Source organism: Poecilia reticulata, linkage group LG19 (genome assembly GCF_000633615.1).
Source record: "Poecilia reticulata strain Guanapo linkage group LG19, Guppy_female_1.0+MT, whole genome shotgun sequence".
In the NCBI taxonomy this organism is placed as follows: Eukaryota; Metazoa; Chordata; class Actinopteri; order Cyprinodontiformes; family Poeciliidae; genus Poecilia; species Poecilia reticulata.
Window position 1 is genome coordinate 18,463,074 of NC_024349.1, and position 23,446 is coordinate 18,486,519.

The 23,446-nt window shown below is 42.1% G+C and overlaps 2 protein-coding genes across 13 annotated transcripts in view; both read left to right on the forward strand.

Moving 5' to 3' along the window:
• The first annotated feature begins 1,792 nt into the window (after positions 1-1,792).
• chmp6b (charged multivesicular body protein 6b) lies at positions 1,793-6,255 on the forward strand. The gene is made up of 8 exons (XM_008437612.2): positions 1,793-1,994; positions 2,381-2,490; positions 3,434-3,521; positions 3,608-3,694; positions 3,780-3,845; positions 3,932-4,012; positions 4,104-4,176; positions 5,294-6,255. Exons 1-8 carry the CDS (start codon positions 1,932-1,934, stop codon positions 5,347-5,349), a joined length of 624 nt encoding a protein of 207 aa, XP_008435834.1. The 5' UTR covers positions 1,793-1,931; the 3' UTR covers positions 5,350-6,255.
• Positions 6,256-11,631: 5,376 nt separating this feature from the next.
• The window catches only part of LOC103481851 (brain-specific angiogenesis inhibitor 1-associated protein 2-like), a 62,106-nt gene continuing 50,291 nt past the window's right edge, over positions 11,632-23,446 (forward strand). For 2 of the 12 annotated variants that reach the window (XM_008437620.2, XM_008437627.2), the window contains exon 1: positions 11,636-11,978. In XM_008437620.2, the coding sequence (XP_008435842.1) occupies positions 11,904-11,978 (75 nt within the window). In that variant the 5' untranslated portion in view covers positions 11,636-11,903. Of the gene's footprint in view, positions 11,979-14,384; positions 14,483-23,446 lie in introns of those variants that run through there. The other 10 variants (XM_008437623.2, XM_008437625.2, XM_017310731.1 and 7 more) reach the window with 8 other exon arrangements.

A 23,446-nucleotide genomic window follows, 5' to 3' on the forward strand; every position in this document is an offset into this window, starting at 1 on the left:
CTTTGTCCCTTTGTCCCTTTCTTTCCCAACCAGTTATGACTTTTGTTAAATAAATTCCTTTTTAAGTTATTCCATGCATTGCTTCCCTTTCATTTGTTATGGTTTAAGAGCCAGACCATAACACTAGTAAAACTGAATGTCTGCAAAAATATGCTCTTTGAGTGTTGACCTGTTCGCAACAAACTGCAGAATCCAGATCAGAGGTGTGAAACTGCTCCTGGAGCACTTTGTCCCCCAGACTTTTGGTCTTGTTTTGCTTCAGTATACATGGTTCAAATTATAATCATCCTCAGCAGAACTTTGACACGCTAAAAAGGTAATTCAGCCATTTAAGTGATGCGTGTTGCAGCAGAAATAGATCGAAAACAAAGATGGACACAATGTGAGAGTTTGGAAACTGGAATAAACGGACTTAAACTCTCCAGGTATCTACAAATATTTTATTCTGAGTGGATGTAGGCTCTGTACCTCTGTTGACCATTCCAGATCAGTGAACCTTAAGAATCTGTAGAAATACCTTAACCAAAGCTTTGTGGCAGAGATGGTGGAGGAACTGCTACAAATATGAAAGTATTTCACTTCATTTCCTTAAAAAAACTATTTTATGTATTTTTATTTCATTGTATTTTTTAATAATACAGAACAGCACACGTAACTGTAAAGTTCAAAACGAATGAAATGCGTTTCTGAATATAAAATTCTCTTGAGCAAAGCAGTTTTGTCTGAGCTGGCATGATAAATAATTTGCACTATGACATTTTAGAAAAGTAATTTTTTTAAAAGAATTAGTTGGACAAATCATTGCCTCCTTATAGAAAACGTGGTTCTGTCTGGAACTTTGGAAAACATTTTTCAACATAAACAAGCCATTTGTACAATTATAAATGTATCTATTGTAAATTGTTTTTAGATTTGTTTTAAGCTCTTTTTGTGGAGTTTTTGCCTAATGTGGATATAGATATGCCTCATTTTTTTTTTTTTACTAAATTAAAATATGTGTACAACAACTCATCATGGATAACAATCTTGTGATTATATATTCATGTAACACTAGCTGAAGTATGTTACTGAGTGAAAATTTTTTATTTATTTGCATTGTCATTTTTCTTTTGCATTGTCTGGGAAAACGTGAACTCTCATTCGAAGCTGAAGTTGGCTTATTCTGATTAGGAAAGTGCCTAGGATAATGCCACCTACTTTTTCACTACCTTGGGCATCTTTAATCTGTTTTGGTTAAAAACTAAAATATGTAGGCACTTCTAATATGGTCTTGATTATTCAACACAGATTGCAGAATATCTAAAACCATGTTTGATTTGTGAAACTTCATTAAAGGGCCATAGATATTTTTACATCTACCACATTACAGCTCCAAAACTCTTAACACCGACTCTTCAAACCTAATACTAATATAATAGTATTTAAACATAGTTTATGATTGTAAAACCTTTATTTGACCTGTGAGGCTTCAACAAAGGCAATTTCAGCACATTTTAAGCCAAAAAGCTTTTGTTTTACTCTACTTTGAATGGATACACCGGTAGCGTGGTAGATTGTCTCGCCTCCGTTGAACTGCAGTTTTCAGGTTTATCCACCAGATGGCAGCAAATAGCTTTTTTTTTTTTAATAAGCAACAAATAAATACACTTTAGAAATTCGCAGAAATCTTCTGTCGTCGAAAAAACAGTGTTGAACTAAAAAAAGAAATCTTTATTTGATAAATATATTTTACGTGAGTTCAAAGTTTCATTTAATGCAAGTGTCTCTTTTAAAAGTTTGTCTCCGCCCAGCCTCGGCTCTTCCTGGTGTGGGTGTGGACTGGATGACTTCAGCAATAATGGAGGAAAACCTGCTCTGCTTTTAGAAAACAGTTTGTTTTTTTGACTCAGACTTTAATTTCCCAGTTCCTGGAGCTGGAATGCTGTGTCAGGATGGGAAACCTGTTTGGAAAAAAGAAGCAGTCCCGGGTGACGGAGCAAGATAAAGCCATCCTGGTGAGAATTGACTCAGATTAGCAGCGGGCTAACGTCACTTAGCGTCTCACCAAACTCTACGAATCAATCTAATAATTTGGTAAACTTTATGTTTTTGGTCTAGCTCACGGATATCTGAAACAGTTTAACCCTCGTTTTTTCACTTTTTATGAACTTGTTGTGAATTCGGCCTGACTGTATGAAGAACATAAACTAAAACTGACATGGGTTTAGCTTTTATATGTGCTGTCAGAAAGAAAATATGAAAGCTGTTACTGGGTCGTTTGCTGTTGTGTACTGTAATGTTGTTAAATATCTGTGTCGGATCACAGATCTGACACAGATCGTCAAAGCTGAAACTTTGACGTTTATCTGTGAGCTGAAACTTGTTAGTTTCGTTTCCGCAGCAACTGAAGCAGCAGAGAGACAAACTGAGGCAGTATCAGAAGAAGATCAACCTGCAGCTGGAGAAGGAGAGACAGCTGGCCAAACAGCTGCTTAAAGATGGGAAGAAAGAGTGAGTGAACTGAGAATCGCTGTGTACTAACAGGAGCAGGTTTCATGGACCTGCATTCTTCCAAATCCTGACTGAAGATGATCAACAATCCTTTTGGTTCCAGATAAGAAATAAGTTGCAGAGCCAGTCCTGTTTAGTGACAGTCTTAGAGATAAATGTTCTTGTAACTCTTACAGGCTGTGATGGATATAAGATGACTTTTGAAGCATTAGTTCGACAACTGTATTGCTGAAAGAGCTTGTAACAAAACCAGTAAAATGAGGTGGTTTTCATGGGCCATTAAATGAGGGCAAATAAGGTGAAAGGCTTTTAAGGCTATACATCTTATAAATCTTACAAATATGGAAATTGTTTTAAGACTTTCCCATAAGTGTGGAAATCAATAAATTAAACTATTAAACTTGCTTTTTAGCTTCTCTTATTGTATTCTAAAAGATGAACAAAAATCAAACTTCAGTCGGACATCTTTTAGTGCGACAAGCAGGCAGCTTTTTTGTTTCATCTGCAGTTGTCAGGTTTTAACCTCTAATGTGTCGGGGTGTGAGCTTCTAAATGTGAACCTGCAGATGTAATGGGCTGCCGTCTACGGACAATATAAAATTTCTCAAACCTTTCGGAATGAAAATCTTTTGCTCTTTCTGAGCTTCTGAGTGAAATTAAAGAAAATTTCATGAGAGCCCTAAACCGAAATGTCAGATCAGATATCAATATTTACTAAAGTGATGATGGCGGGGGGGGGGATTGTATTTGAACATGGACTTGTGGGTCGTCTTGCAGTGCTTCAGTGTCTAATCTGACAAACTACTTGTGGTGTTGACGTCCCAGTGGATGATTTTCTTCAATGCTGTGTAATTTAACCCTCGGATGAAAACTGTAATACTTTCAGCAGCGGCTCTGTGTCTGGTCACTGGCTTTGCTTTATACTTCCTCTCCAAATCAACAGGAAAGCCCTCCTCCTGCTGAAGAAGAAGCGATACCAGGAGCAGCTCCTGGACAAGACGGAGAACCAGATCAGCAACCTGGAGCGGATGGTGAGTGACTGCGGCGGCGGCGACGTTTCTTTGGCGACAGAAGAGTCAGACACGACTCTGACTCTTCTGCTTCCTGCTCGTTTCAGGTCCAGGACCTGGAGTTTGCTCAGATTGAGAGGAAGGTCATCGATGGCTTGAAAGTTGGAAACGATTGTCTGAAGAAAATGCATGAGGTGGGAGACGTTTGCTGCGTTTAAAGGTCTGGTCTCAGGTTTTATTGGAGGCCTGATGAGGCTGTGATTCCCCCCCCTCCAACAGGTGATGTCGATTGAAGAGGTAGAGAGGATCTTGGATGAAACGCAAGATTCCATCGAGTACCAGAGGGTCAGTTTTTCGCTAACGTGATCCTTCACACACCTGGAGCAAGTCGGATTTATTCCCTCTCCTAACGTATTTTTGTCTCTGTGTAGCAAATCGACGAGATGCTGGCCGGTTCCTTGACGCAGGAGGATGAGGATGCTGTTCTGGCTGAGCTGGAGGCCATCACTCAGGTCAGATTGAAATAAAACTTAGAGAGAAAATGTTCCACGACCCGAAAGCAGGTCGATGCTCATCATGGCCGTTCTGATCCGATTCTCTCAGGGAGACGTCGAGCTTCCAGAGGTTCCTTCAGAGCCGCTGCCGGTAGCCCCTGAAGCTGCCGAGAAAAAACCAGGTCTGTCGTTTCACTCGGTTTGTTAGCAGAATCTGTCAGTTCTACGTTTTAATCTCACTGATGTTCTCGACACCTTGAAAGCAAAGTGTCTGGTAGTTTATTGGTCAGGTGAGTGGCAACACAAAAGCAGAAGTACATCAGCAACGACGTAAGAGATGCGACTGTTGATGCCCATCAGTATGGAATAGAAGTTTAAGGCCATTTCAGATCAGGTCAAACGTTTTGAGACACACAGATGTCTTCATTGCATTTTGTGACTAGAGGTTGTTTGAGGAGCTAACAAGCTGCTAATTCACCTTCGCTAGCTAGCTGGTGCTTTTTGCATCCATTTTGGGTAAGTGCAGCAGATTTATCACCATTTGACTTGGCGATGATTGTTTTCGCCATTGTCTCACTTCGGTTGCCAAGGTGCTTCTGTGCAAAATTACTTTTAATCAAGGCACTATTGAGGTTATGACTGTAGAGAACTGTCAGCGGTGTAAAAAGCACAAACGGCATCCGTTTGTGGAAATAGCCACAAACAGACCCCAGAAATCTCACAGTTTTTACTATGCTTGATTTTAGTACAAGATCCCCCCCCCCCAACCATTCCCTATATTTATAGTTTTTATGGTCTTAAATTTAATTCAAGGTGGATTTAATAAGGCATTAAGTCTTGAATTTGACTTTAAAGCATTTGTTGTTAATACCTTATTAAATCCACCTTGCATGGATTTAATAAAATACTTTAGCAATGGTGTTAGACTATCAAATGTTGCTGCTTATCAGTTTGGGAAGATTTATGAGACAATTGCAGGAACAAAAACACACAAAAAAACAGTAATATTGGTCAGTTCACTAGTTAACACAATGCAAGTGTGAAAAGACAACAGCAGTAACCTCAGAGAAGCAACTGCTGAACCAGGTCAGATACAAAACCATGGTTGCTCTTTCATACATAGACTTGGCAGCAGGTGTGTGTGTGTGTTAAAAAACAATCTTTACACATGTTCTGTTCCAGTGGTCCGTTGCTGACTTTCCTTAAACCTCAGTGGCTCAGTCAGCCTGACCCAGACAGCCTCTCTGCTCACTCCACAGCAGTTTCCATCCCAGCTGAGTGTGTGCGGTTGTGCTTCAGTTTCAGAGAACGATCGTCCCAGGAAGAAGCAGGAGCGAGAGCTGCTCGCCGTGTAGGAACAGAACTGACCCCGTTACAAACCAACACCCCCGCAGACGTCCAGCTGCAGATGTTTTTCTACCGTACAGGCCCGCCGGCTGCTCTCGGGTAACCCGTCTGATGACCAGTTGTGTTCATCTGCCGCAGGTCAGTTCTAAAAGGAAGGACCGGTTCACCTGCAGCGCCTTGTGAACCTGGAAGACCTGTGAAATCACATAATTGTGCCTAACTCTAGTGTAAGCAGTGCATCATGTTTACTATGAAATCATTTTTAATTAATCCAGAGCATGTATACGGTATGTAACTAGTTTAATCTCCCTAAATAATCTGTGGATCAGAGTCGAGTTCGGAGAGGATCATTTCATCCAAAGTATTGACAAATGTATGAACTTTGTATCTGCGGCTTTGGACATAAAAAATAAATAAACCTCAAAAGCCATAAAAAGAAAAAGCATATTCAAGATTTTTGATCTTAAACATGTCTTTGGGTGAAGTGATCTTTTGATCCCTGGATGGTAAAACAGGAAATTTCTCCTAAAAACCGTCTGCATCCATCCTTCAAAGTCTGACACTCCACAAGCAGATGACCTAATCTAACTCCTACTCCCCTCGTGGATTAGCTCAGCCTCAGTGGGAAAAGGCCGGGCCCATCTCATGTGATGTAATCTGCAACCGCTGAGTCTTCTGTAATCATTTTCTTGTGTATAACCCATTACTTGGATCTGCAGAAGGAACTTTTGGTTTGTATCCATGAGGTCGAAGGTCGAATATCTTTGAAGACCGGTGGAACGAAACTGTAAATCGTTTAAACTCTGGAGACTAATCCTGTCCGACAGCAGCATCGAAGTAAATGTTATAAAGTTGGTTTGGGGATTTCTGTACATTGTTTTTACGATAAAAAGTGTTTTTATTGTTAAATGTTGCATCATGTCAGATGTTATTCAGTGAGTGAACACAAGGTGGCAGCAGTTAAACGGAGAATAGGAAAACGGGTGAATGTCTTTCTCTTGCATAGTTTTATAACATATGCAGTCCTTCTCGCACTATAACTACAAACTACACCTTAATTTATTTGGTATATCATGGTTATTAATAAAGTTATGAGGCGAAATCCCAAACTTTGAACAATTTATCATCTGAACATTGAAAGAAGATGGTTCAACTGGAAACCAACCAAGACATGGCTGCTCAACTCAACTGGCTGGGAAGAGAATCAGAGAAGCAGCCCAGAGGTTTATGGTTCCACTGGAGGAGCTGCAGATATCCACAGCTCAGGTGGAGGATCTGTTTACAGGACAACTAGTTACACACTTCATAACCATGTAGACATTATTCAATTAATCTAAAATGTAGGCCTTAAAATATCTTAATCTTATTTTAAAAAGTGAGTTGGCCTTTAATATGTTAATCACAGGTTTTAAATTTTGTCTTGAAAAGATTATTTATTTAATCTCGTATATTTAATTTGTTGTTTTCCCATGGAAATTTTCTGTTGGTCAAAAGTTTAAGCTGTCGTAACTCACTGCTAGCACAACCTTGTTAGATGTTCTTAGTTTTCCGACAAATCGATGGTGACATTACATCTTTCTGCTTTGGATAAGGGAACAGTTACTACTAATTACTGTACAGAATCCCACTTCAAACATCCAATGTCACTTTAAAAGTAAAAAAAAAGAAAAAGAACATTGCTTGTTGAAAAGGACAGGGTTTTGCGCCTGTGTATCATTAGTGCTGTTTATTTTTTGAATCAGATCCTGAGATGAACAGCTGGGTTAAAAACGGCAGAGACCACATTTAGTATCCTAATAGAGGATTTCTATTTCTATTGGCTTGAGGTCACTTAAGCAATTAGAGAAATGTTAAAATTTGAGGTAACGTATTCCTCCCACCTTGTTCCCTCTTGTATTTGTTCTGTTTTATTAAGATTCACGAAGCTAACTTTCTAGTTTGATACAAAACAACTAAATTAAACTTCACACAGGACCAGCTTTTCTGAGGATTTGCTGACGATTTGATATTTTATGTCGCCTAATCAGAGAGGACTTGACTGTAACTGCCATAAAATCCTGTTTTTATATCTGTATAAATAAATATTTTGCATCACAGAGCTTCTCCTATAAATTTAGTTGTGCTTTAAAAGCTTCGGCCTAATAAAGGAAACAGAAAAGCAGCCATTGTTCTGCAACCTCGTACCTTTTAATTTCAACAAAGCCTGTGTAACAACACCGCGTCATTCAGGCCTGAAATAGGCTGATCCGTGTTTGCCGGGTTACTAACGTCCACTTCAATGCCGTCCTCGTTCTGAATGGGCTGGATCCACTCCACCGCCGACTGCGCGCTACAAGCCTGCGTGGAGCTGCGTGGGAGTGGGCGGCTCACAGACTGAAACCTGAATGTCAGAGCGCCGCGCTGATGAATCACAGACACACGGGGAGAACAGGCCGCAGAGAGCGATGAGGAGGAGTAGGCTGGAGACGAAGGCTAAATCAGAGAGATGGTTCAGATGTGGAGGTGTGTGAGTGTGAGTGTGTGGCCTGCCCACCTGTTGGCCTGCCTACATAAACACACCGCTGAGTGCTGAATATGCACCTGTGAGCGGGAATCAAAACGTTAATCAAGAAACTATCTGAAATGGGACAATCCACAAACTATTTCATAAGTTTTGTTCTACCTTTGAAGTTGCAAAATCTTAAACCAGCAAAAAGAAGCCAAACTGTTTCGAACTAAACTCTCTCTGCTGCTTTGTTGCCTTATATTTACCCCCGCTTCCATATTTTACTGTTTAATCTGCTGATCCAAACTCTGAGCCAGGACATTTCCAGCCATATTTCTTAAGATGTTCCTCGGATGGATCGGTGTTTGTGAAACGTGTTTCTGTAAAAACAACAAAAAAAAAGGAATTATTGAGTCATTGGACGTTAGAAACGCCAAAAGGAGCCAAAAATGATGTTATTTGGTTCAATAATTTATTTCATGTCTTTCCGTTCTCTCTTTGCCCTTCTTCCTCTCAAGCTGCTAATGAATAAAGGGCACTAGTGCCAATAAAAACGACAACAAAACGACAACTGCGGTTCTTTAATGGGGGGTTAGGGGGGCTTCCTAAATGTTTTTACGTCCCTCCCAGTCCTCACTGTGCGTGATGGAAGTTAAACTTCTGTCGTCACAGTTCTAGTTTTTTTTTTTTTTTTTACTGTTTTAATAATTTATCTGACTGTAGCTTTTAGCTTTGACCAGGAGCTGTTTTCTTGTTGCCATTTTCTGACCTATAAAGGTTGACGCACACTCATGCTTTATTGAATGGCATGTTTTCTTGTGTATTTCCTGTTTTTGAAGAAATGACTAAGAGAAACTGGCCTCTGTGTCACATCATATTAAAATAATCAAAGGGAACCAAGAACTCATGTACCATTGATTAAAAAAAAGTTAATTCCAGGTCAGATACATTTTAAAAAAAAAGCTAAAGTATAAACTATAAAAATCCTCTAATGAAAGGCATTTTATGTTCTATCCAAGATAGAAAGAGCTGTGATATTTATCCTGGACGCAGGACAAATATATTTGTACAGACATCATTTAAAGGAGGAATTTAAAGTCTATTTATCATAACATGTATGTTTTCGGACTGTGGAAGGAAGCTTTTTGCATAAGGAAAACACACAGACTCACTCAACACGACAAAGCCTCTGACTGACATTTGACCCCTGGACCTTTTTACTGTGAGACGCCATTGCTCCAACGCACAGAGAATAAAAATAAAGGTAAGATGTTTGGGGAATTAAGCAACAACGTTGTTTCTGGAGGTTAAAAAAATATTCCAATGAGGGTTGTGAGATTAAAAATACCTTTTGAAAATAAACTGTAAGCAGGAAACAAAAAGATTGTACATTAAGTTCAAATGAACAAAGCCGTTTTGGTTTTATCAGAAATAAAGGCTTGAAAACATCAGTCCGTGTAATGAGATTCACTTAATGAATTGCAGAAATATATTTACTTGTTGATATTTTTAATTGATTAAATATGACTGTACCCATCATGAATATTAATGTAATATTTCTAGGCTTTTATTTGTACATTTTTTGACCATCATTTTTTGGGGACGACTAAAATAAACATCTTTAGTGATGCCACTTCAACATCACTAAAGATGATGTTGGATTGGATTTAATCTGTGCTTTAACTCGTTTTTCATGATTACTATAAGTATACAGACTGTAATATTGACCTGCGGTTTAACTACGAGACGCCACATGCACTACGCTAACGTCAACAAGAATCAGGCGTCATTCTGCCTGGATCGGTCCCCGTTCGTTTCATCAGAAATGGCCATGTTTTTTTTAACCTGGCTGACTTCCTGTCAGAGATCTGACTCCCTCATAGTCCATAAGTTTTCATCAGGGTTGATGGTGGAGACGTTCCTGAAGCCTCATGTTATTCTGCTTGATCCTTTATTCTGTTTAGATCCTTATTCTGTAACTGAAAGAGAACGTTGAACCACCGCTGGCTGGAAAACACAGCCTCAGCATGATGCTACCGCCACCATGCTTTACAGCATGTACGGAGTTCCTACTTTGTCTACAATAAAGCACTTTCTCTTCCCAAGATTTCACTAAACTGGTGTGTAAACATTTGTTTTGAAAGGACTCAATATTTAAAGGGATGCTCTATTTTTTTCTCCCCTCAGGGCTGTGTGTGATTATAAGACTGACTTGAGTCCCAGAATAATTATCAGTCAACAGACAGACTCGTCTCCTTATAATCACGCTTCACAGTGTGGTGTCTGACACAAACATGGATGTATGTTTTAGGCCCATTATAGAAGCTAATTGCAGGGATTGAATCCTGACAGAGGAGTAAATCGATTGGCCCGCTGACAGTGGGAATGTTTCTGTTGCTCCAGCTGAGACCAAACACGCCTCATTGATTTCCACTAACTGTCTGCGGCCTGCTGGAACTACATCTGACATGACAATCAGAACAAAATGAGTGTGTTCCTGCTGCGAGTTACCGCTCCGCTTTATTATTTAACCCTCAGCGGCGGCAGCGGCCTCGGGGCAGCTGTTTTTATACCAAAGCAGAAAAGCGTTGCCCAAAATAAGAGGCCGTCCGTCCTGCCCCTTTTCACGGCGTGCCTCTTTCCATTCACAGGCCTGCAGATCGTGATGAGCCGAGATGTGTGGGATTCCCTGCCCACCTGGAGCGGATCTGAAATCCAACAGAAAAGTGGCTCCATCCCACTCATTATCCACCAGAGCCCACTCAGCAGTGAGCTGGACAAATTTAGCAAGCGATAAAATGTGAGTAAGTTGAAAGAAGTGTTTTTAAAACACTCCACACTAACATCCTGGAGGAGAGTCATTTCACCCTCCTGCTGTGTCCTGTGGAGCATCATCTACCATCCTGGAGGATATTGGCCTAAAAAATTAAGCACAGTGGTTCACAGACACACAGAGAAACCTCACAGTGGATGTTTCAGTGGATGTTTCCACTGTGAATGGGCTTGTGTGGCTTGTCCCAGTGATGCCGGATGGTTCTTCTGAATGGTTGGAGCAGAGGAGGCGTGGGCTGCCTGTGTCAGCAGAGCTGGAGGAGCCTTTCCCTCAATGCTGTGCTGCATTTCTGGGCTCTGAATGATCGGTGGAAATATCAGCGCCGTAGCTTCAGATGGCGGAGTCCCGTCGGTCTGTTTCTGCTTCAACATGTTCTGTAGTGAAAAGACAGAAATATCGCAGCAGCAGTTGTGATTCATAATTTCTAGCTACGAGGTTAAAAACAACACTCACTTCCCTTTTTGCTGGGATTAAATAAAAACGGGAAAGAAGACTGGGAATGATTTTTCCCCCCACCTGTTTATTTTGTTCATTTGTTTTGATTTATTTACTTTGATAAGTAAGTAAAAATGTTACCCTGTCCATGCTACTAAATTTAAATGTGACTTTTTAGCCCAGTTTTCTCACTCTTGGCCAAGGAAAAGCCCTTAGACAACATAAAATGTTTATGTAAATCAATTAGTAAAGTTCTAATTTATTTATTTGTTTATTTAAATAAAGTAATATAATTTTTGTCTCCCATTTCATCCGATTAAGATATGTTCATTATAAGGTTACGGGGCGTTCAAAGATAGTAAACTAAAAATCTATCTGACTAGAAATCGGACTAATTAAAAATGACTAAATAAATAAATAAAATCAGTTTAATCAGTCACGAAGAATCCAAGTAATGATATGTGAAACACCTTTCCTCTAAGTCTTATTTTTGCCCATCCTTCTCAGTTGTCGTCTCCGGAGTTCATTTTTCCCACCGGCCCTGAAGGCGGCGCCTCTGAGTCCGCCTCTGCGCTCCTGCAGGGAGGCTCGGAGCGGCCGCTGACTGGCTGCGTGGGGAGCCGGTGTGGGCGAAGCGGAGGACTCTCCTATAAAACCCGGGATCCCACGGACAGACGCGCTCGTCTCTCCCAGACAAGAGTCGTGTTTCCCTGCCTAACAGCTGCTTCGTCCCCCCCGCCCTCGCCACCACAGTTCGGAAAGGAACCGAGAATCCCTCCACAGCTTCCACAGAAAAGAGAGCTCCGTATATGGTTGTGACTGACGCTCCAGCAAGGATGTCCCGGACCGACGAGGTGCACCGCATTACGGAGAATGTCTACAAGGTGAGCCGGTTCGTGTTGTTCGGGACACCTGCTGCACCTGGGCGGATAATTACAGGAGGGGAAGTCCGGTGTTGGTCAGGTCTCTTAGAAGTCTCGGTACTTTAAAGCAAAAGTGAAGTTATTTGGTTGTCAGGCAGACTCTACCTCAAACAGGAGAGTTAATGATGAAACTGTAAAATAAAAGAGGTGGTCTAGAAAAGGGGCTAAAACGTTTAAGTCGTCAGAGTTATCTAAATTGAACGAATCGATGATTTTTAACTAAACTGCGGCTGCTGCTGTGTGGAATATTTGTAACCCTGATGTGCTTCTGGTTTTGGAGGATTTTCAGTAAAAAAAAAAAAAAAGAAGGAAAAAAAGTAAACCTCCTCGGTGACAGGATGCTTCAGGGCAGCTCAGTTCGACATATTTCAGAGCAGCACAGAAAACTCCTGCTCAGTTACCTGCTCAAAGTTACCTGATTTCTGAATTTTGTGAATTCCTCAACATGAACCCTTCCAGTTTTCATTTCCTCCGTTGTTTTCATCTTTGGAAAAGCAGAAAGGGATTTATTTGGTAACAGTAAGAGATGTTGGTGTAATCCATTCTGTCTGGAAAAACATCAGGTCTTCATTGGCCTCCTCTAACACAGAGCTCCAACTCAAGCAGGGAACAGGACTTGTGATCGCGAGGCATTTCTCCTGATTCTCACTTTACTCAGCTCCCCATATGAGGCAGATCTCAGACATGGAAACATGACGAGTTTCTGTTATGATGTGAGGAAAGCTGTCACTGCTCCACACGCCTCCTCACTCCGACCGGCTCCGGGCAGACAGTCGGAGCTCCTGGTACCGGGGGGCAGGGGGTGTATCTGGGTTCTCCTCCCCAGCTTGCTTGGTTATGTAATGATGCTGCTGAGATAATAATGGGAGTAATTTCACCATACATCTGAATGGAGATACTTTACAAAATAAAAGAAGATTTCAGTAAAAGTCCCAAGATGTGTTGACCTTTGGAGGGTGTTTGGGTTATGAAGTCTAAACAGTTTGATGCTGAAGAATGTAATCGGACCAATCAGTTTTTTTTTGATAGTTTTGTTTCTTGACGTGCTGATTGGGATTTGTCTGCATCCTAATGTATTTATTTGTTTATTTTTTTTGCCAACGTTGGGTATGGTGGAAGTTCTTAGTTTCTGAATTTGATTTTAACCAATAAGAACAAACGAATCTGAGCTGATCCCGGTTGATTTGGAGCATCTCTAGTAATGTGGCTGCATTACTTTTGATATCTTTCAGGGTTTTGTAGGATAATAAAAATGGCATTTTAAACACGGCTATTTTTTTTTAAAACGTTTTCAGCATGAATAACTGAAGTAAAGGAGATAATAATAACATTTAGCTATTATTTACCTACAGTTTGCAGGAACTGCCTCCATGCATATGCAACAGATGCAGCATTAGGGGTGGTGGGGAAGGTCTTCCTGTCATGGGCAGCCGAGCCGCTGCCAGTTTGACCCCCTGCTGGCGTCTGATGGTAAAGGCTCGATGCTCACTGGCGTGGCATTTGGTGCCGCTGCGCCGAGCTCCCCCCTTCCTCTTCCTCCCCAGGGGTGTTTTTGAGCCGTGTTTGGAGAAACTAACTGGTCTTTATTAATTCATTAAAAGTGTGGAGGATGGAGAGGCGCAGAGGTGCCAGCTCCCATTAGGTAACACTCATGTCTGTTTCTCCTTGGAGGGAGGTGAGACATTGGCAAACATCAGCAATTAAATCAGGCAGCATTAAGATGGGGATCAGAGACGTTGGCTGCACAACATCATCCTGCAGAACACTCTGTACTCATGGGATATACTGGTTGTATAACCTTACTGGCCCAGTTTCCAGTGATTCGATAAATATGATTAAAATATTCACGACTGCTGCAAAAATTACAGTATTCAGTTATCTATTAATTTGAGCCAAATCTAAAATGAGAAGTTTTCGTAGTAACATTTTGCAGGAGATAGTAATGGCCACTCTGCCAGAGTGTGTCTTTTATAGATTATTATTTTATTTAAAAAAAGAAAAGGAAAAAGGAAAAAAAGTATAATCTGGACGTGTTTTGGGAGTCCAGATTTAAATAAAGTCTGTCCAGCACCCTTATTTGCCTTGCTCCCACCTATTCCAGGCGTCGTCCAGTAACCCTGCATGAGGAGGGCTCTGCCTTGTTTCCTGTTTGTTGGAGCGTTAACTCTCAGAAGAAACGGCAGAGGACTGAAGCCCGAACCTCCTCCTCTGCTGCTGAAACAGAAGCTGAATGTAAATTTCAGATGACTCACGCTGGTGAATGTGTGGGGGCAGTCGTTCCTGTCGTGCGCGGGAGTGTGTGTGTGTGTGTTTGTGTGTGTGTGGCCATACAGTATCTGTAACGGCATGCCGGTTCAGAACGCACAGGCTGCAGGTCGGCTGGGACGGTGACGGAGAGCGGTCCCTGTGGATTCGGGTTGTGGAAGTTTGGGATGCGTTGATGTGGGTGAAGTGCGTCTCCTCAGGTTTGTTGTGGCTGCTGAGCAAACGGCGTCTGCGTGTTTGTTCAGGAGTGTGTCCAGCCGAGTGCTGTAATCCCAGTAGTGCTGCGGATCAGGATGGTGAATAAAGCTGGAGGTGACGCTGCCTCCATTGTTCAGAGTCAGCACTGGATTATACACACATCAGCAGGTCAGCTCATTGATTTCAGAGCTTTTTGTGGAGCGTTTCATGTGCTTTCGTCCCGTTTTCACCACCATATTTGGAAAAGAATCTACCCATCTTTGTCATTCTTTCTAAAAACTGCAGTTCGGGTGAAAATAAAAGAATCCATCACTGTTATTGGCGCTTTTTGCTTAATCTTCTGGCAATTTAGGCAGATTGAATTGTTTATAACTTCAAGAAGGGTTGAGCCCTTCTTGAAGCTAGCTGGGGTCAAAATTAAACTGACCCATCCGTCTTAAACCAAACTACCCACTTAAGTTTCAAGGTGAAAGTCTAGATTTTGAAGGTCTATATCCTTCATCTTGTTTAGCATTGATGCTTCCCTCCAAGCTGCCCAGACTTCTCACTCCCGAGCCGCCTCCTACGGCTCTTTACCGAGACGTTCCAGTCTCCTCAAGCTGAGAGACATGATCTCTCGACTCTATCATGACTCAGTCTCCTTCTGATCAAATGGGCTTCCAACAGTCTCACGTGGGAGGTGACCGGGCGGCTTCTGGACCAGATGACCCGACTACTTCAAAGGCTCCTTGTGGAGAAGCAGAAAATCTATTCAAAGTTACAAATGACTGAAGTCAACCTTCGCCTGATCTCTGAGCCAAAACAACTTCTCAACTCGTTCTTATGGGTTATTATTGTCTGGATCAGGGTTTGGTCTGCTTTTTGTTTTGATTCAGGACCCCAGCCCTCCATTTTCTATGTCAGTTTATCCATTGGTGTGGCTTTGATATGCTTACAGTTAGCAGTGTGCTACAGTATGATACTATAACACACTGTGATGGAGGAATTATGCAAAAAAAACCATTTGTTTTTGCTCCAACTGTATTCAAGACCCATGTTGAGGGCCAACCTTTAATGTTTAAATTTCAGATTTATTCACATTTACTCCCAGAAATTGCATGAGATTTCAATAAAAAGTTTGAAAATTCCAGGAAACGTGCAAAATTTCACATTTTCTGTTTAAATTCTCATCCATATCTGGACCTACACAAATGTGCCGCTAAGAATACGTTCTAGGTGTTTCAACAACGGTCCTCAGCTGAAGCTCTGGATGCTTTGCTCTCTGTTTTCAGAGCTTATCTCTGCCCTTGTGAATGGACACCATTTTCAGTGTACCACCTGCGTTGTGTGTGCAGGTGTACAGTGTCTGTGTGTCCTGACGGTATATGGGGCGCATCCTCCAGTGATTGCAGTCATGAGTAAACATTGCTGTGTAATGACATCTTGTATCTGCTACGACAGTTTTCCTCCAAACCTGTTTGTTCTCTGGGGAGGGATTTTTCTCCAGTGTTTGTTTGCCAGTGTGTGTGTGTGTGTGAGTAATTCTACTGAACACTTTATCCCCACAGTCATGCAAGCACAATCTGCTCCGTCCTCCCTGCTTCTCGTCTGGAAGTCACACAAGCAGAGCATCACTCCCAATAAAAACGACCCTCTTCTGCTGCAGAGCAGGGCTTCTGGAGCTTCATTGTTTCATTGTTTTGCTTTGTTCCCCCTCACATATTGTTGTGGAGCTCTGAAACTCTCGGCCAGCTGCTGTTTGAGGCAGAGCGCCGCAGGTGAGCGCCGTGGCATCTGTTGGGGCCGGCGCTGCGTCAGATTGATGGATGGAGGGAGGAGCTTTTGATACAGGACTCCATCATCATCCTCCTCCTCCTCCTCCTCATCATCCTTCTTCACAGTCTTTCGCTCTGACAAGATGTATTCTGGCGTCCCCGACTGGCAGAGAGCCTCTCCTGTCTGGGGTTGCGTGAGGTGAAGCCTGTAGCCTGTGCGCTCATCTGCAGCGCAGCGATTAGTCCAAACGCTCCGCTCAGGCAGACATTTCTCCAGTGTAATGGCTTGAAACCAGTGGGCTCTCTTCTCTTGATTAGCTACGGCGCTTTCTCCTCGGTTGTCTGTGCCCGGAGCGTCATGGCCGTCTTTGTGCTCCTGTCCCTGCAGAGAGCCCCGTGCCCGCCCACTCGGGGGGTGGGGGGGCTCCAGGGTGTGTTCCAGCTTTGAGCTTCGTCGCTGATCTTTGGACGGCGGCAGCGTGCGAGCATCACGGTGACGCTCTGCGATGATGCTCTGCGATGTGGGGAATATGCTTGGGTTATGCAAGCGGAGGAAACATGAAGCATTGCTCTCAGATGACATGGAATCAAATGAAATATTTAATGATTTTTTTAGGTCACTCTCCTTCCAGCGTTTTATTTTATTTTATTTTTTTTTAGATGGATGACTATTGACTGTAAAAGAAAAGTTTGAAGATTTAAGTTTCTGTTATTGCTTTAATGCCTTTTTGCAGGCCTGTTTGGGGAACTGTCACGATACCAAATTGTCCCAGAAATTATTGCGATAAATGATAATATTGTTGTTTTCGAGACTATTTTAATGTAATATATTATTAATAATGGAAGTACACCCTCCCAAAGACCAATAAGCTTTAATTTCTAAGGAAAATTTAACACTAGAACTGGAAGACGCGTTCAATATCCAAAAATAAACAAAACAATTGAAACAACAAATCAAATGGATGCTGCAATCTCTGAACGAAACTGTCCGTCGGAAAAGAGGTTGGTTGACATCAACGCACCAGACTGAAGCCTGGAAAAGGTCCGGTCTGTTATTCCTGGTTAATATTTTTTTCCTATCACATTAATGAATCCTCCCGGTGTAGAAAATTGCACCAGGAAGCTGTGTTGAGCTTAAAATAATCCACCTCTAGTAATTTAGTTCAAAGGTTTAATCTACCCTGGAACTGTTTGCTAATAAATTGCCTTTTAATGTGGAGGATTTTTGGACAGGAGTCACTCGGGACAGCCCTGAAACAATATGAAGGAACATTTTAGCAGTTTTGAAAGTTATGTTTTTGTATCCCTTTACAGTATATCTGTAGCGATGTCGTGTGTAGTTGTTACGGGTGCAACTTTCCACTCTTTTTTTTTTTTTTTYTTTYTTTYTTTTCCCTAATACTTTGCATGTTTCTATTGGATCTCTGTCCTCCCTTTCGGTGCGGTTTGTTTCTAAAGGGGCTCCAGCTGTGAAATATTGTAACGTTTAGCCCATCATTTGTCAGAAGACACGAGGCGCAAGGAACAAAATGTACCAACTCGCCTTTCTGGCGTTCTGGAGGCAGCAGCCCTTCACAGATGTGCTGTCATTAAGATTTCACTGACCGACAGCCTTCCTGCGCCCTACGCACGTACACACACACACCAAGTGCTCACATCTGCAGCGTTTGTGCAGCACGTCGGCAGCCTTTAGCGAAGCGCTTATCAAACTCGAGCCGGTGGGAGGGTGAGAGGAAGAGGTGGATGCTGCTGGGTTTGCGGGAGGTTGGCGGAGGATGAAAGGAAAGTTACTTGGACGGCTCTTGAAGCTGAATGAAAGCAGGGCGAGGAGGGGAAGGTGCGGAGCTCCTGTCTTTTTAGACCGGCAGTGAGTAGGAAAGCCCTAAGAGGCAAACTGCAGTGTTTTCGAACTGAGCGTGGTGCGTCACCGTGAAAAGCAGGAATGCACTCTTTTCTCTGCAGAGTTTTCTGACGAACACTTTGTCCTGCAGTCTCCGATGTTCATCCTGCCGTTGCACATGTGAAGATATTATAGAAACGGCGTGCCTCTGCGTGGACGCACCTTCATTCACGTGTACGTGTGTAAAATGAGAATGAGGCTGGAGTGAATGGGATGGCGGTGACGTTGACGGGGAGACTCCCACCCTTCTCGTTCTCGCCTCTCTCGATCCGCCCCCGCCAGCCTTCAGAGCGGAGCGTGAGGTGAATAAAAATGGGCTGCCCTGTCACGGCACAGGTGGGGTGTGTTGGCGGAGGTGGGGAGGGGGGGATTCCAGCACATCCATATATGGCAGCGGAAGTGCCCCCCTCCTTCCTGTCTCCTACAGAAGCTGCATCTGTGGAATAGGGGGCGCTGCTCTCTGATAAGGGCTCATCTGAGAGGGAAATTGGCTGCCTGCACACACACACACACACACACACACACACACACACACACACACACACACACGGAGCGGATAGATACTGAATTCTCATCTCCTGAGGCTGCTGAAGCAGTGCAGCTTTTGCACACAGATTGTCACAGTGGCTGAGCAGAGGGAAATAATGTCCATTTCCTGAAACGCAATAAAGGGCGACAGCAGCCTAGCATTACAGGACATAATGCTATACTGTCATTTAAAGTCTGAGGAGTCCTAATAGTTCCTTAATCTCGCATAAGGAAATATTCTCATGTAAAATTGTGCAGTCCATGTGGAAATCCTGACCAAATTAACACGATGGTTATTAGTAGAATGAAATATCTGTGGGGTATTTCTCTAGCAGCTTTGCTAGTTTGTGGTTTGCACAGAATCTGTGTGGATTTCAGCAGCTTCCAGTGTTAAAATGGAGCCTGCTTCTCCAATTGTTAGTTTTCAAGGTTGTCTTAAATTAAAGTTTGTTTTTACACCTGATGGTCCGGTAGGGCTGGTTCTCTTGGGAACAAAATGGAGACATTTGTTACATTTTCAGCTGGCGTGCTGCACAGTTTCAAATAATCCAAAACCTGTTCATCCCCTCGCCTGTGGTGGCGCTGCACCAAGAACAACTGACATGAAAACTTACAAAGAAGACATGAGCACAACTTCCCCCTTCATGAAATGCACAAAAACGATGGAGTAACGTCAGATTTTAGTGGTTGTAGGACTTCTTTCTAGTTGGTAAAAGAACAGAACACATTTAACTTGTTTGCCGCTTACAAGGATGACGCTATGTGTCAAGCTCAAGTTTTTCTCGTGGTTCACCCGCTTTAAAAATGGTGAAATGTCAATTGACGACCAACCGCTTTTTTCCCTAGCAGGAAGCAAAACTTCACAGCCGCGCGCTGCTCATAAAACTTCTCCACGAAGAAAAACGACGGCTGGACAAAACGGCTCTTCCAAGAAAATTCACTGCGGGTAGACGAAACCTTCCACATCAACGCCGCTTGGCACACTGATTGAGAAGGCGTTTTTGAGCAAATAACCAGCGGCAGAATCGTGTACTACGAAAACTGCGCATGCAGCAGCGTCATTCTGGAAACTGTTGGGTACCCCCTTGTAGATGCAGAAAAACCCAAACTTACATGTAGTTTATTTATTTTAATTTTCTTACCATTTGTGGGTTCTAGTGATCAGCATCTGACACATTTTGGATAGAAGGATGACTTTGTGTAGTGACGATAGACGGCTTCTACATGATGATGGATGCATGTTTGTACACCAGCTGAGGGATGAGAGCACAGTGATGGAGCAGAGGACTGGTGCGTCTCTCTCTCTCACATTCACAGAAAAGGTCATTTTTATCTTTTTTTGTCACCATAGAAGCAATGGGTGGTGGGGGATTCACACAGCGCTGGGTTGTGTTTGGCCTCAGCTCAAAAGTCAAGGTGACCTTCTGCTGCCATCAACTTTTTGTAATTCTTGCGGGTTCTTATGTTTTATTTTTAATCTCTTTTAACCTTTTCATCACAAAACATGATCAACACCTGGGTAACTTTCACCGATCGGTTTACATGCTGCAGATATCATGGCCGCATGAGTCTTCCTGCACTTTCAGTTTTCAGTTCTTTGTTCCTGAAATTAGAAAATGTATTTGTTTTTGATCTACGTGCAATATAAATGTGAAAATCATACTCATGTTGGTACTAAAGGCCAGAATCTAAAGCAGAAAAGCATCAATTAAACCCCACTGTATATTACATGCAATAAACAATTACTGTCTTTTTGAGATTGATGCATGTAAAATCAGTAGCCACAACACTTGTTAGTAGATGTCAGGTGAACAGAATAACTATCCATCCATCTTCTCCCGCTTATCTGGACATGAGACAGACAAATTATATAAAAATCTGTTTTTCTGTAAGTGAACTGAAGGAGCAGCCAGCTGACAGGAAATGTGCAAACTCTGGTCTCTGTGCTATTTTTTTTATTTATTTATCTATTTATTTTTCTCTTCTTAATGAAGGATTTTAAACGCCTCAATTCAAATCAGTATTTCATCTTGGTCAAATTTCAATTAAAAAAGTGGAATTTTTACCCTCCAATTTGACCACTTTTAAAAGTCTTCTAAAAAAGTCAGTCTTACAGATTTTCTTTTAAGCCGATTCATGTGGATTTTGACCATATTCTGCTCAGATTAAAGGCCGCAAAGAGATAAAAAAAAGCAGACAACTTTTACTTTGAGCCGCAGAAATATTTCTTCTTCCATTCAGTCACGCCTTTTCTCTGGACCTCAGGGACCCCTAAAAAGTTGCTGCACAAATTTGTCTGCCTACATCAAATGAAACCACACCTGTGGAGCTTGTTGTGCCAAGACTGTAATTAATTAAAATCAGGCATTCTGGTGAAGAAGATCATTGATAAGCTGGGTTTTGTATAGACCAAGCTTTCCTAAAATTGCTTGATGTGATGCACATTCTGATATTTAAACCTCGTTTCAAACTAGTTACATCTAGGAGAGGGGTGAAACGGCAGCAAAATTATTTTTTCAGCTTGGCAGGCAGAAATTGAAAAAACCTTTTTGAGAATAAACTGTCAGGATTTATAAAAACCCCCAAAAAGGCAGAATTAAAAACAGGTCTTCAAATGTTGTGTTGGTTCTTAATGGGTTTTATGTAAAGTGTTTTTAAACTCTCTTTTTTTTTTCCTTCTTTTTTTTTTTGCCTCCACCTGGCCCAGCCTCTCCCTCCCACCTCAGTGGGATTGCCGGCTCTCCACTCGCTGGTTAATCTGTTTGTCAGCGAGCGGCGCAGCAGGTCCTAATGGTGCCACATGGCTGCCTTGGCATTGCAGTAATTTACGCCCCGACATGATGCAAGCCTACTGCTCTTTCTGTAGGTTCTGACTCAGCCCACGCACGAGTCTCCTGCCTCCAACCGCCACGCGCTCCAACGCACACTGCCTTTCCCGGAGCCAGCTGGGTCACGATGTTCTCAGCGCTTTTCGGTTTGTTTTTGTCTGAAGTGTTTCGATACGGTTCTGCTCACCTGTGTGGGAAGGAAGTAATGGATGGCTTTGCTGGAGTAGATGCACTTACACAACTGTACTGGTGTTCTAATGCCTGCAGAGTCAATAACACTTTAAGCATTTCCCTTCCTCTGCCTCCTTTATGTCTCCTCCCTTCATCTATCATTGGCAGATTTATTTCTCACTCCTTTTGCACCTTCTCCACCCAAAATCTGCAACAAATTCCCAATGGATTCTTTGCTTTTACTACAGGGTTTATGCAGGTTTCACCAACTCAAATGTAAGACTTTTTAAGATCATCATGTCTGGAATTTAAGATTTCTGTATCCAGAGAAATGTGCAAACATTGTCCAGCCCACTTGCTACGTAGCTAGCTGTGTCGCTAGGTTATTTTAGCAGCTAGTTAGCGGCAGCCTAAACTGTCTCGAGTCACAGACCGCAATAAAGATGTCGGAGTGCGACTCAAACTTTTGCATGACAGAAAAGTCCCATGAGAAAAAAGCCCACTTAGAATATGAGATTAAATAGTCCTGCTGAGACAGAATTTAAAGTACAAAACTTACTTAAAAAAAAGACATTTTAAGGTCTTAAGTTTAGATACATTAATTTAAGACTTTTTAAGATGTTACTTTCTACATATTTTTATTGCTTTGTTTCAGAAGTTTTTTGGGCTTTTTTTTGCACTCTTGTACCTCAGTTGGTGAAAGTGGATTTTTGATTCCAGCACAGCCTTTCTCTTTACTCACTTTAAAGAGACGTCGGCTCCATTCTGCTCTTGTCATATTTTAAATGGCTTCTATAACCTCTGGCTCTGGTCCACATCTTTCATGGGACGTGGTCTCCATGCCGCTCTGATAGATCTGTTAACCTTGAAGCTGAGGGCTTGTTCTGTTTCTCCACATATTACCCCTCCTTGGCGGTCGCCGATGTGCTTGAAATGATTCACCTTTTCTAATGATGAATAATAAGCTCTGCGTTGCCACCCATGTGATTAGTTTATGCCAGGAAATGTTTTGAAGAGTTCTTTAAAACATTGAGGAGGAACGGCTTCAGATGCAGGAAACTGGAGATCTGACATGGTGCCTAAAAGACCAAATAGCCCTTGAAGGTGAAGAACGCTTTCATTGAGAAACTTTGATATAGTCAAACTGCTGCTGCAGGCTGAGGTGAATGTTTGGTTTGACTGTTTCCTGCGAGAAGGTGGTGGGCTTCCTGCAACTTCTTCCGCTCTTAAAGGTATGACTCTAGCTGCTCTTCAAAGTCAGAGCAGTAATTTTACATTAATTTTCTGTCAGTGTCACCTTCTTCACTAAGGACATCTTTTTACAAGGTTGCGGAGTGGAACTACAAACCACTTTCAGATGCAAAGTAATAAACATGGAAAATGTTCTGTGCATCAACCTGCAGAGTTCTGTAGACCTGGAATAAGATTTTAAAGCGGATTGAAGGTCCAGAGCTGTTTTGTAAGCAACAGCAACGTGTTTCCAGAACAAACCTGTCCTTTTAATGAAGATGAATATTTAATGTAGCTGAGATTGATCATGTGACCCCTCCACAAACACCGAGGCAAAGTGATCTCAAATAAACCTTACCTTTCGTTTTGCCTTTAATGGGTTTAATTGCTTTCTGTCGCCTGACTTGTAAAAACTTGCTAAACAGATGCTGTCAGCTCGTCCTTTAAGTCTAACACTTTAGTCTTTAAAATGTCTGTTTCCTCCTTTAAAAATGCTAAATGTCAATATATTTAATCTTCTGTCATCACAAATTGCTCCTCTCAAAGGTTACTTCC